This window comes from Chrysochloris asiatica, unplaced genomic scaffold (genome assembly GCF_000296735.1).
Source record: "Chrysochloris asiatica unplaced genomic scaffold, ChrAsi1.0 scaffold00084, whole genome shotgun sequence".
NCBI lineage: Eukaryota > Metazoa > Chordata > Mammalia > Afrosoricida > Chrysochloridae > Chrysochloris > Chrysochloris asiatica.
Window position 1 is genome coordinate 5,402,001 of NW_006408602.1, and position 14,591 is coordinate 5,416,591.

Below are 14,591 nucleotides of genomic sequence, written 5' to 3' on the forward strand. Positions count from 1 at the left end.
TTGGAAGAAGTACAGCCAGAATGCTACCTGGAAGCCAGGATGACCAGACTTCGTCTCTCATACTTAAAACATATTGTCAGGAGGGTCCAGTTCCTGGAGAAGGATATGTTTGGTAAAATGGAGGGTCGGAGAAAAAGAGGAAGACCCCCAACTAGCTAGATTGGCACAGTGGTAGCAATGATTGTGAGGTTCACATAGGACTGGGCAGTGTTTTGTTCTGTTGTGCATAGGTTCACTATCAGTTGGAACCCACTAAATCACACTAACAACAACAACGGACTCCTGTTGTGGCTTTGTAGGAGAAGCACTGAACCTAAAGGTTGGTTTAAACTGCAAGGTTGGCAGTTCAAACTCACCAGCCGCTCCTAGGAAATCCTATACAGGGTCGCTATAAATCGGATCTGACTGGCACACAACAGCAACAGCAGCAGTATGATAAATAGAGACTCTACTAACACAAATAGTCCCATACGGGTAACTAAAGTAACCTGGTATTTGGAAATACTATTGAACTACACTGTACTACTTAAGAATTAGTTCCTAGAATCTCAACACTTACATGTTCATGACAAGTCTCATAACATTATCACAACAATCCTTAATAGCCTTTGGAAATAGGAAGTGGCATTTTCAATTTACAGATGAGAAAACAATTCAACAAGTAATTGACATAACACAGAATTTTCCCAGTCATTAACTGATGGTGCCATGAATAGATTTTTATTCTTTTGTTTATTCTACAATCTTAAGGTACATGTACACAAGGACAGAGCCAACATGTATTCCAGAAATCAATTTCCTTGTTTGCTGTCTGAAACTTCATAGGTTGTCCATTCCTTCCATCCTCCAGCATAGTGCTGAGCACTGAAAACATGCATGAAATAGTACTGTAAGCATATTCTTGTTTTATAACAATGTTAAAATGAAATAATGCAATGGCTACTCATCATAGTATTTAGTTCTTGTTGTCAAGTGCTGTCGAGTCAATTCTGACTCAGCAACCCTGTATAGGCTTTCCAAGGAGAGACTGGTGGGTTTAAACCACTGACCTTGTGGTTAGCAATCCAGTGCTTATTCTATAGCACCACACCAGGACTCCAGAACATATTTATGGCAGTAGAAAGCCTCATTTTTCTCCCACAGAGCAACTGGTAGATTTGAACCGCTGACGTTGCAGTTACCAGCCCAGCTGATAATCCATCACAGTACCAGGGCTCCTATTTAGTCCCTAAACCTACTTAATAGACTGCATTGCATTTACGTAAACTGAAAACAAAGACTTTTAATCCTATTATCTCGACATTACAAACAGGAATTATAAGAAATTCCTAATAAACCAATAAAAATGTAATACATATGAAATACTGCAATAAACATTTTTGAATCCAAATTTTATGCTTTATCCACACACCTCTTAAAGCCCAAAGATAATGCTGTGTCCAAAGCCTTCTTGCTTCTCAATCCAGCTAAACAAGAAAACACTAGATTGTCAGATTCGGATGGCTTTACTTCATTGTATTTGTCTTTGAAGTCTCTTGGGTTCATCTGTAGAGCATGACCTACCTCACCCACTGAAAAATGTATAAAGAATTTCATTTTAATTTTAGACAGTAAATATTTATGACAAATGTTATTAGCTTAATTTATGGCACATATCACTTACATGGTATATTGATGGCCCCAGGGATTTTTCCATATTTAAGAACTTCCCATGTTTCTCTCACATCAATTAACAAAATGTTTTTGGAATTCAGCAGATTTTTAAGTTCCTTATAAGTAACATCTTTAGATGCAGTACAAAAAGTGTGGCAGCTTCCCCTTACTGTCCTGAAACCTGAAAAGAATAAAATACTTTGAGCACTTTGAAAAATTGTAATTAGTAGGGGCTTGCTGGCGGATAGGGTAGAGGGGTAGTAAAGATCACCATCAGCAATACCACAGAATACCAGATGAAGCAGGTTCAGGGTAGAGCTCCAAAACTCTGAACCACATAGGTAGGAATTTTTTAAGTTTGAAGGCTTATAGTTTTGGAACTTATAACAGAAGTAAGAAATCTCATACTTTAGAGTCTGCCAGCAGCAGCCTGGAGCCAACAACTTGGGCGAGACCAAGCAGGGGAGAACAGACCCACCAGGAATTAACGACCAATGCACCTCGGAGCAATGGTGACAATATTGTCTACTTGGTTCTGCTTTGTTCTGATTTTTTTTTTTTTTTTTTTTGGTATCTGTTCATTGGCCCCTACTGGTCTATGCACCTCCATTCTGGTCATTAGAGGGGGTACCTGAGTGAGTGGACACCACCCCATCCCCACCACTAGAGGATTCTTCCACCACGCATGCATACAGATTCTCAGCATTTAGAGACTTGCCTTCTTGCTTGTTGTGTGACCCAGCACAGGGTTTCTGAGGCTGTGAATCTTTGCAGGAGCAGATGGCCTAGTCTTTCTCCCACGGAACAGCTGGTGGTTTCGAGCTGCAGGCCTTGGGGCTGGCACCCAATTTGCAACCACTATGCTATAAGCAGGCAGCTCAAAACAGCCACAGCCAGACCTGAACTGTTTATTAATAAGGAAAAGCCCAGAAAGGAGGTGTGGAGAGGGAGAGAGTTTAAAAACAAAACAGGCCAAAAACTAAATCCTGAGGTACAGCATAACAACGAACAATGGCATCTTGAAACTTATCAGATGGCCTTAAAGGCAAGAAGCTGAAAGAGGACAATATAGTTACACTCATATTAGGCTACAGAATTTTTTTTCTTTCTTTCTTCTCTCTCTCCTCTCCTTTTTCCACGATTATAAACTATAGTATTCAATCTGGCTTTTTGTTTTGGTTTGTTTTTTTGTTCTTTAGTTCTGTTGTGTTGTTTCTGTTCCCGATTTTATCTAAAGGGGGCTTTTTCTCTGCTTATACTACCCAAGAAAAGACAGCAATTGCTTTCATATTTTAGGATATAATCACACCCTATAAAGACCCACAATCCAAGCAAGAACCAGTACCAACTGCCATACACCAAGGAGGCAGACAACACCTGCAAAAGTTACTCTAGTTAAGCAAGGTGAAAAGGGAAGCCAACCTCCTGATTATATCTACCTGAAGGCAATCAAAAAGAATAAAAAATACCAAAACACACACTCAACTAAGTATTAAGGCCACAGCTAAACACTAAACATGTCCAAAAAGCAACAACAGATCACCATATCAGCACGCATGCAGAAACAAGATCAAATGTCTGAGACAAATGACCTAGAGGTAGACCTGGACTCCATTCTGGAAGGTAGGCCGCCTTTGGAAATGCCTGAGAAGGAATTCAGAAAAATAATTAAAATGTTTCAAAACACTTTACAATGAGTTAAGAAAAATAAGGAAGAAGACAGGAAAGTGCTACAGGAACAATCAAATAAGATCAATACAGCATTGGAAACAATTCAAAACCTACAGAAAGAGGTTCAAACAATTAATAATAGACAATCAGAAATAGACTATACACTGAAAGGACAAAAGTAGAATTGAAGAGCTGGAAGGCAGAACTAGTGAACTGAAGGACAAATCTCTCAGTACCACTAAGATGGAGGAGCAAGCAGAAACAAGGATAAAAAAATCCAAAGAAGGTCTAAAATTCATGTTGGACAGCATGAAGAGGAATAATTTAAGAATTATCAGCATCCCAAAACAGGAAGAATCACACAAGTCCACAAAAGAAACAGTTGAAGAGCTTCTGGAGGAAAATTTCTCTAACATCCTGAAAGTGAAAAGCATTCAAGAAGCTCAACAAACCCCAGGAAGGATAGACCCCAAAAGAAGATCACCAAGATACCATAATCAAGCTCTCCAAAATCAAAGAAAAGGACAGAATCCTGAAAGAAGCTAGGGAAAAGAGAAGTATTACATACAAAGGCAAGCAAATCAGATTAAGCTGCATCTCTCATGCAGGTAAGAAGGCAATGGGGAGACATAAATAAAACACTGAAAGAAAAGAAATGCTAACCAAGAATCCTTTATCCTGCAAAGCTATTAATCAAATAGGACTGTGTAATCAAAACATTCCAGGATAAACAGAAGCTAAAGGATTTTGCCAAAGCCAAATCTTCACTACAAAACTTCCTAAAGGGAGTTCTGTGGGCTGAAAACCAACAAGAACAGACAACAACCAGAGATTGAAATACATGGCAGCACCTCCCAGAACATAATCGACAGATGGAAGAGTCGAGAACAGAACAAAAGTATAAGAACAAACTATGATCAAAATAAGTACAATGTGAAAGAAGGTAAACATGTAGGAACAGAGATCCAAATGGTGCGAAGGACAGGTAGATTACAGGATAAAACAGACTGCACTAAATGGAAGGAAAAGTTAATGGAATATAAGATAACCTCGAAGACAATTAACACTTCACAACATACCAAGAAAATGAAACTCCACGAAGAACGTGGAAACATTAAAACTATGAAGAAACACAAGAAAGAACACAAAAAGCATGAAGACAGCACAGGAAGACACGCAGAACAAAGAACAAAAAAAGCAGCATCACCACACACAAAAAAAAACATAATGGCAGCAACTAATCCATACCTACCAATAATTACAATGAATGTAAATCGATTAAATGCACCAGTTAAGAGACAGAGGGTGGCAGAATGGATAAGAAAACAAGATCCTTCAATATGCTGTCTGCAAGAGATACATCTTGCACACAGAGACAAAAACATATTAAAAGTGAAAGGATGGAAAAAATACATGAAGCTAACTGCAATAAAAAGTGAACATGAGTAGCAGTACTAATGATAAAATAAACTTTAAGGCAAAAACCAGCATAATAGATAAAGATGGACATTACCTCATGATTAAAGGGGCAATTGAACAAGACGACATAACCATACTCCCAATGAAAGAGCTCCAAAATATATAAAGCAAATTCTAATACATTTGAAGAAAGACATAGATGAATCTACAATAATAGTCAGTGGTTTAAATATACTGCTTTTAAAAATGGATAGAACAATCAGAAAGCAACTTGACAAAGACACAGAGGAACTAAACACAATCAGCCAACTGGACCTCATAGATGTGTACTGAGCATTCAACCCCAAAACAGTGCAATACACATTCTTTTCCAGTGCACATGGAACATTCTCCAGAATAGACCATGTATTAGGCCACAAAACAAACCTCCATAAATTTATAAATATCAAAATACTACAAAGAGTGAGAAAAAATGGAGAACAAATCTCAAAATTATATAAAAAAAAACTAGTCAGGAAGAGACTGAAGGAACCCAAGACTATGGCCCTGACCACCCTTCAGGTCTGGAACGAAACTTACCCTTGTGGCCTGATTTTCAGCAAAGCAGTAGATAGCTATATAGGAGGGACAGCAACAATATTAAAGTATGCTAACCACAGAATGGCCAGTCATTCAAAATCAAGAGTTTTCTGCTCCCGTAAAGATTTACAGCCTCGGAAACCCTGTACAGGGTCGCTATGAGTCGGAACGAACTCCATGGCACATAACAACAACACATAAGTATAACTCAAGTTCATCAAACTGTAGCAGTTTACACTTGTTTCCTTTATTTAAAAAAAAATTTTTTTAATCTTCCTCTAGTCGAGTTCTGATCATCAAGCCATCAAAGTCAGGTTGACTCCACAAACAGAGTAGACAGGGATGGGCAACTTGGACATTGACTACCCATAATGGGGGTGGGGGCTACAAAGGCAAGAAGTGGCTGACTTACAAGCTTTCAAGAGGGAACCTAGAGTCAGGGGGCCTGGAGGAAGGTAGAATTTCCAGTGAGTAGTATCCGATCTGTCTAGGCGTAGCTGATGAAATGAAATGCATATGGGTCTCTTGTGATACAATAGTGAATAATTGTTATCAGGACTGATTGTGAGGGTTGGAAATGTAAAGGTAGACATTTTATAGCAAGGAAGGGGGTAATTAACTTTCTAGTCTAGGAGCGGAGGTCCCTAGGACCATCAACACAGAGAAGAGCGGAATGTGGGAGCCTACCCAGAGAACTAGTGATGCCTGAAATGGAGGCAGAGACGATGACGTGGAGTGATGGAGCAGCTGGGGACTTTAGATCCAGAGAGGGAGAGGGGCTGTGTGCTGAAGACTGGGGGGGTCGGGGGGGTGTAATATAGGGAGCAGGCTTGCAGGGTATACCCTTTGGTTGGTTGATGATGCATGGGAGGGGATTGTAACCATGGCAATGAAACGATATACGATAGAATGAATGTAAAACTAATGTTCTCCCATGTAATCTATCATATAATTCACAATAAAACATTTTTTTAAAAAAATTAGGTTGAATGGGTGCTGTCTACAAGTTTGGGCATTCTTGTGTGTCTCCCCTAGATGTGGAGACATTTTAAAGTACACTTGTAAGTGCTTTCTGGCAGTTTATATCTCTGTTAAATAATTGGTAACATAATAAAGAACTGTATAATAATCCATAAAATAAACCCATGAGTTTATACTGATACAGGGATGTAACTGAATAAATAAATGAAGGATAATGGACACTTTTCTTTACATTTGAATTCCGGTTAATGTAGAAGGAATAACAGAAATGGAAAATAATCATTAGGCAAACACTCCAATAATATACAGTATTACACCCACTCCTCACTTACTGACATGGCTAGGTTCCAAAGACCACATCATTATGCAAAAATTGTGTTATGTGAAAATGAAGGACGCCAACATAATTGTCAAACCACTGAGAATCACGGCCCAGCCACGTTGACACATCACAGAGTTTTATAGTCTTCACACCTCAACATGTTGCTAATGAACAAAACAGTCGGATAATAGATTTTTTACTATCATGGATGCAAAATGTAAGATAACAAGATAGTCAATAAGTGAGGAGTAGGTGTATTTGTTGTAGGCAAGAAACATTGATAGATGCTGAATTTCGATGCTAGATCAGTAGATGAAAGTATGATGAGAAACAGAGTTATCTACCCACAGTATCTTATTAATTACAAAGGGAGAGATCTGAAAAATACTTTAACCAATTAATCAACAATAATATCACCAATATCAAGACGTAGAGACTTCATGGACCCCTTGATATGAGTCACTGAGAAGGACATACCATAGCTTCTACAGTATTCTTACCAAAAATGCGTACCCTAAATCTAATCAGAAGAAAATCTCAGGCAAACTCAATCTATAAAACAACCTCTACTCTTAAAAGGAGTCCTATTGTAGGAAAAGCTCTGGACTGCTAACCACAAGGCTGGTGGTTCAAACCTTCCAGCCCCTCCTCAGAAACCCTATATAGGTCTGCTATGATTAAGAACCGAATTGAAGGCATTTAACAACTCTTAAAAATTGTTGAAAGTTATGAAAGACAAAGATTGTGGACTTTGGAAACTAAGAATACATGACAATTTAATGCAATTTATGATTCTTGATTGGATCTGGGACTATAAAAGGACATAAATGGTCTGAATTATATCAAAAGTATCTTACTTGTTTTAATACTTTTACAAATTTCTTACATATCTAATATTTCAAAACAGATTATTGAAAGAAAACCCAAAAGATTTAACATATAAAGTAGCAAGAAAAAAACTTACCAGTGGTAACATTTCACAAAAAATGACCACAACAAGAAAGGTAAACAAACAATAATACTCAAGTTTAGTTTTAAATGTTTTTTGTTTGTTTTTAAATGTTTAAAATATTAGTATAAGGTGAAATTGATTTAAATAGTATAGAACTAGCATGGGGAAAGGCTTTATAGTCCAGGTCCACAATCAAACTCAAAACATATATGAGTATGCTAAGTCTGTTAATGGTAACAATGCAAATTAATGGTGAAGCTATATTTTATTCAGTAGATCATATAGAGCAAGCGACAAGTCTTTAAGAGAAAGCTTTAAACAAAACTTTTACATCATTCCTTATACTTCCAAATAAATTCCAAATTTTAATCTAAAAATTAATACCTTAAAAGTACTAATGAGAAACATGAAAGGATAATTTAGATCTGAGACAGGAAGTCCATTTATAAACATGATGTGTTCAGAAGTCATAAAGTTTAACCTCACAAAAATGGCTAAATTTCCAAGTTGGGGAGGGGGGGGGTTGAATTTACAACACATACTTTGGGGATGCAGTGCCATGCAGTGCCAGGACAAGGGATGGCACAATTCAATCCCTAAATCCCAAACCTTGGTCAGCTAGTTGTTTGTTGATTTTGGAGTCCTGGTGTGATGCTGTATGATAAGCACTGGACCATAAGGTCGTTTTGAACTGCAAGATTGGCAGTTCAATCCTTGGAAACCCTTTATAGGGTCATTGTGAGTTGAAAATTACTTGACAACACTTAACAACATCATTCTGGTATCCTTCCATTGACTTACCCTTTTAGCTTAAAACTCTCCAAAGTTATTACTGTTTTGACAATCATAGAATCCTTAACCGATAGAACCAAATGTGTATATACTGTTAGCTCTTACAAATGAAGAAAAGCCAAAAGTAAGTTGCAAAAACCTTCTGCTGTTGTAAAAAATAAATAAATAAAAACCTCATATTTTCATTTGTCTTCCTCCATAACACACACAAAGTGATGAAAAATTAACAAATAACTGTAATAGTTAAAAATATAGGTTTTTCCATCTTTAAATTTTGAAAAACTAATTTTTTTTTAAAAAAGATAATCAGATCTTAAAACAGCCAGAATACAAATATTTCTCATTCACTAGCTGTTTTGTGAAATCTCAAAATATAAAATGTTAGCAGGCTGAATTCATACTTGTTATCACTGTTAAAGACTATAAAATTAGGGTAATTGTAGTGTTTTTGTTTGTTTTTAATGTTACACTCAAGATTCTGCAACTTAGCCTTTGAGAAACACAACTACAGCAAGTAATGTGACTAACTAAATGAAAAGGGGACCAGTCCCTGGAGAAGGACACCATGTTTGTAAAGTAGAGGGTCAGAGAAAGAGAAGAAGGCATTCAATGAGAAGAACTGATGTGGTCACTGCAACAGTGGACTCAAGCATAGCAACCACTGTGAGGATGGCACAGTTTCATTTTGTTGCACACAACAAATTCAACAACACTAAACAACAACATAGTTAAACTCATATTTAACTTATTCTAATTCAACAATGGACTCTGGGTGTGGCGCTGTCCAATAAGCACTGGATTCCTAACCATGAGGTCAGTGGTTCAAACCCACCAGCTGCTCCCTGGAAACGTATACAGGATCGCTATGAGTTGGAACCAACTTGACAGCATTTAACAGCAGTAACAATTCAACTATACTCCTGTGACCAAGGAGTGTGTGGCGCTGTAGGAGAAGCACTAGACCGCAAGGTCAGTTTGAACCAAAAGGTTGGCAGTTCAAACTCACCTGCAACTCGTTGAAAATCTTATACAAGGTCACTATGAGTCAGAACTAACATGACAGCACTTAACAACAATAACTGTGACCAAAAAAATAATCAGTTAAAAGTGGATTACCACAATGATCTTCTGAATGTAAAAATGGTGATCTGTCCTATAAGCCTTCATTCAATCAATACACAATAAAAGCTTAAAAAAAAAAAGAGTGAAATACCAGGCATTCCACTCAGTAAGCAAAAGCCTAAAACAAATACATTTCCTTGGTTTAATCTCAAATCCTGAACCTGACATGTTATAAGCTCCTAGTCCATACTGATTCTGTTATTTAAAATATGTTATTTGTATACAACATGGTGTCTACCAGTAAACCAACTACTTCATCTGGTGCTTAACCACTGCTTAAAAATTTTGAGATTTATGAGAAATGATGTGTGATCTCTTGGGGGGGGGGGTTTCAAAGGTGATACAGATTATGTATGATTTTCACCTGTTGAGGCTAACACTTGAAAAAGCTACAATTTACACTGGTAAATTTAACCAGGATACTTTCATGGAATCTGGGTGTGGCACTGTAGGATAAGCAATGGACCACTATCAAAGGGTCAGCGATTCAAACCCACAAGCTGCTCCTTGCTTCAGTTCCAACTCATAGCAACCAATGAGTTGGAACTGAATCCATGGCACTTTAACAAGTTTTTTTTGGATACTTTCTACAGCCTACATCATCACAGGATAAAGTCCAAGTTCTGAGGTTCTAGAAGACCTTTCAACTCACTTTACCAACTTAATTTACCAACGCTTTCTCCTGTTCTCCATTCCTCTACTCCAATTACCATATTCCAGCTATTTCAAAAATATAAGCGTGTTCTAAATACTTTTTTATCACAGGAGAAAGATGAGGCTTTCTGCTCCCATAAAAATTTACAGTCTTGGAAATCCTACACAGGGTTGCTATGAATCGGAAGTGATTCCACAGCATATTACCAACACCACCAAATACATTTTTATAGTGTAAAGAGTCACTTTTTGAGTCAGATAAACTTAAATTCAAATTCTGGCTTGCTCACTCCTTAGTTTCGTATTTGTAAAATGGGAGTAGCATTACTTAATTACTTAATGTTGCTGTTAATTAAGTTTTAAGAATACATACGTATTTGTTGGTTCCGATTCATAGAGACCCTACATATAGGGCTTCCAAGGTGTGCAACTGTGGGTTTGAACTGCTGACCTTGTGGTTCGTAGTACAGTGCTGATCCTACAGTGCCACATTTTGTATATATATATATATATATTTGTTGTTGTTGTGTGCCGTAGAGTCGGTTCCGACTCATAGCGACCCTGTATAGGGTTTCCGAGGCTTTAAATCTTTATGGGACCAGAAAGTTTCCTATTTCTCCTGAGGAACAGCTGGTAGTTTCGAATTGCTGGCCCTGAGGTTAGCAGTGTATATATATATATACAAAACGTATATATTTTTATTGTTGTTGTTAAGTGCTATCAGGTCAGTTCTGACTCATATCAACCCCGTATAGGTTTTCCTAGGAGCGGCCGGTTGAACCTCCAATCTTGTGATTCAAACCGCGCCTTGCAGTAGCCCGCATTAACCCACAGCACCACCAGGACTCCATAATATATATGGTAATAAATTTCCATAAATATTTATTTTCACCATTCCTTCATGATATATACACACTGTTCCATCTGAAAGGAATATCTTTTCCTGGTCATTTGGCCCGCTTGCTACCACCTCTGAACCCAGAGTTGACCTTCATTGCTCAATTAAGAATAAGCTGACCGGAACAAAGTTTATTCCTCTCCCAGCGTCCCGCAAAGTATCCCAAGTCCCGGGTTTGAAGGAACAAGAACTGTTATATCTCCAGTTCAGTAGCCCAGGATTTGTAGAAACAAGAACTGCTACATCTCCAGTTGTCAAGTGTACTGAGACTGGCATTCAACTGGAAATTGAAAAAAACCAGAACTCAAATCAATGCCACCCTTTTCCTGGGCTCCAGGTTAGGCACTTTCCCTTTTCCCAACCACCGGGAGCTCACCACAGACAGCAGCCTCCGTAGACCCCAAAACAGCTCTGCGCATACGCCAGAGAAACACCCAAGGCAGCACCATGGCTGTGCAGTAAACATGTCCTCCTCCTCCCGCCTCAGCAAGCGCCGCGTCTGGCTCTCCAGCGCCCTCCAGTTTAGCGCGGGCCAGATCGGATAATGCCATCCAAGCACAATCATGAACTGAGTATGTCTTACTTTAAAATTTAAACAATTTGGGGGGAAAATAAAAGGTTAGGCTTGTATTTTGTTTTTATTGCTTTTTTAAAGAGAGAGATAAGTTTAAATTTTTAAAGTAAAAATATTTATATTTAAGGTAATTTTTTTTTGTAACACATAGTTTAAAATAATGGGCTCTTTTCTAGGAATTGTTATTAATTCCAAGAGTTGATTTACTTGAATTAAGTAAAATAATCCCATGCAGGAATCCCCACGATTTGATATTATAATAAATTTGAAGATAAGTTTGTCACTGTTATATGTAACTAGTTTATAAAGGGTAAATTTCCTAATGTTACTGTAACAAATTACTGCAAATTTACTGGCTTAAAAACACGTTTATTATCTACAATTCGATAGATCAGCAGTCTCACTAGAGATCAAGTGTTAACAAGGCTGTATTCTTTCTGTAAACTCTGGGAGAGTCTCTGTCTCTAGGGAAGAATCTCTTGTTTTATCCTGCTTCATTCTTGGTTTGAGATTCTCTTTTAAGGACTCTTGTGATTACATTGTTATTGTTAAGTGCCATCGAGTCAGTTCCAACTCACAGCAACCCTGTATATGGTTTCCAAGGAGCAGCTGGTGGATTTGAACCCCTAACCTGTGGTTTGAAGTCCAGTGCTGATCATCCTACAGTGCCACACCAGGAGACCCGTGATTACACTGGGACCATATAATACAGTATCATCTCTTTACCTTAAAATCCTTAATTTATTCGCATCTGAAAAAATCTTCTTGCCAGGTAGGATAACATTCACATGTTTGGAGATTTGGATGTGGATGTCTTTGAGCGGTCATTTTTCAGCCATTGGTCATATTTAAAGTTTGTTTCCAATTAACTTATTTTAAATTTATTCTCAACTTGGTTCCCAAACATAATTAAAATTTAACCTATGAGTATATGTCTAAGGAATCATTTAATTAAGTCTTTAATTTTAAATTATTCAGTTGACAATAATTTAATAATTAACAAAACCACTGCAAATTTCTATACCAATGACATCATTTACAATAAATATTTTCCAAGTCATTTGAAACTTAGCCATAGTCTCTGTGTAATTTGTTTTATGGATTAACTTTGAGCTAAAGTGTCAAATGTATGATTATAATAGCTTTAGATTCAAGTATTTGTTAACATCCCCCAATCTGTCCTGAATATATATCAAAATTCAGAGGAAGTATGAACACAAGATGTGGAAACAAGGTTCTTAGCCTTAATGAATCTGAATCACATTTAGTGTGTTTTATGTTTTTGCAAAAGGCATGTATTCTTTTTTTTTACAAAGAACATATAGTATTCTTTTTCCCCAATGTCCATGATTTGGGAAATATTTTTCTGCAGGATTTTTTTTTTTTTTTGAAAGATGAATATTGTTCTTATATCTAGCACAGTGACAAATTTGATTTATTTAAGAGTCTTGGTATGGCGCTACAGAATATGCACTCTACTGAAATCTCAGTTTGAACCACAATGTTAGCAGTTCAAATCTACCAGCTACTCCTCTGAAATCCAATACAGGGTAGCTGCTATGAATCAAAACCAACTCCACAGCACTTACCAACAACAACTACAAGAGCAAAAACATATCATCAAAAGGAAGACTTGATTATTGTTCCTAAAATTCAAGTGCACAAATTCTTTTGGGGAGAGTTAGATGGGATTAAAGTGAGATGAACAGGGGAGAAATAGTCTAACTCTTCTGGGAAAGATCCAATAGTACTGAGTTGGTAGAAAGTACTAACTCTCAGGAGTCCTGGTGTGGCACTGTGGGATGAAGCACTGGACCAAAAGTTGGGTTTGAACCGCAGAGTTGACGGTTCAAACTCACTAGTCGTGTCTCGCAAATCTTATACAGGGTCACTATGAATGGGAAGGAGCTCTGTTAGCATACTACTTAAGAGTCGGGCTGCTAACCTCTAAGGTCAGTAGTTTGAAACTACCAGCTGTTACGCAGAAGAAAGATGAGGCTTTCTGCTCCCGTAAAGATTTACAGCCTCAGAAACCCTGAGCAGGATCGCTGTGAGTAGGAACTGACTCCATGTCACATAACCACTACCACTATGAGTGGGAACTGATTCCATGGCACTTACCAACAATAACATTAATTATCAAACAGCACATTTTTCTTTTGCTTTGTTTTGTCATAAGTCATGTTCAAGTCAAAGGATGCTGGGCAGAAGGGTACTACTAAGAGAGTTAGGATTCTCCCCATTTTACCCCACCTAAATGGATGCCTAGGAGTCCTGGTGTGACACTGTGGATTAATGAGCTAGACTGCATAATCCATTTGAACCGCAAGGTCGGGAATTCAAGCTCACCAGCCACTCCTTGGAAACCCTCTACAGGGTTACTATGGGTTGGAATCGACTCAATGGCAATTAACTACAACAAATGGACTCCTGATGTGGTGCTGTAGGAGTAGCACAGGACTGCAAACCTCAAGGTCCTCAGTTCAAACCCACCAGCTGCTCCTCAGAAGCCCTATACAGGGTCACTATGAGTTTGAACCAACTCAACGATACTAACAATAACAAATCTTCTTCAAGCCTCACATATTAGACAAACAAAAATGAAGATTTGGAAATACATAACCTTTTATGCAAACTTTTTCGTCAACGTCTTTCAAGAGTTAAAATGTGTATATGTTGACTCAGAAATTCCAACTGCTATTAATTTACTGAAAATATATGCACAAGTAGACAAACATGAATGTTCATTCTGAAACCCTATATATGGTCATTATGACTCAGAACTGACTCCATAGCACTTCTGGTGTGGTGCTATAAACCACAAAGTCAATTTGAAAGGTGAGTGATTCAAACTCACCAGCCACTCCTGTGGAAACCCTATAGAGGGTCACTCTGATTTGGAATCAACTTGAGGGCACTTAACAACAGCTGAAAAGAAAATGGGATATCCAGTCACTGAATCCTCATTCAAAAG

General features: G+C 37.7%; 1 protein-coding gene across 1 annotated transcript; it reads right to left on the bottom strand.

The window, feature by feature from the left end:
• Window positions 1-791: 791 nt before the first annotated feature.
• TSTD3 (thiosulfate sulfurtransferase (rhodanese)-like domain containing 3) lies at window positions 792-11,594 on the bottom strand. The gene is made up of 4 exons (XM_006865858.1): window positions 11,420-11,594; window positions 1,664-1,834; window positions 1,412-1,571; window positions 792-864 (listed from the first exon to the last, which is right to left on the bottom strand). Exons 1-4 carry the CDS (start codon window positions 11,592-11,594, stop codon window positions 792-794), a joined length of 579 nt encoding a protein of 192 aa, XP_006865920.1.
• Window positions 11,595-14,591: the final 2,997 nt, after the last annotated feature.

Bases quoted from the DNA above. Each gene is read 5' to 3' on its own strand.
- TSTD3 (XM_006865858.1), bottom strand. From the start codon at position 11,594: ATGGCATTATCCGATCTGGCCCGCGCTAAACTGGAGGGCGCTGGAGAG. The intron at 1,572-1,663 runs GTAAGTGATATG...TACATTTTTCAG, and splicing joins TGGGGCCATCAATATACCAT to TGGGTGAGGTAGGTCATGCT. The intron at 865-1,411 runs GTGTGTGGATAA...GCATGTTTTCAG, and splicing joins TTATCTTTGGGCTTTAAGAG to TGCTCAGCACTATGCTGGAG.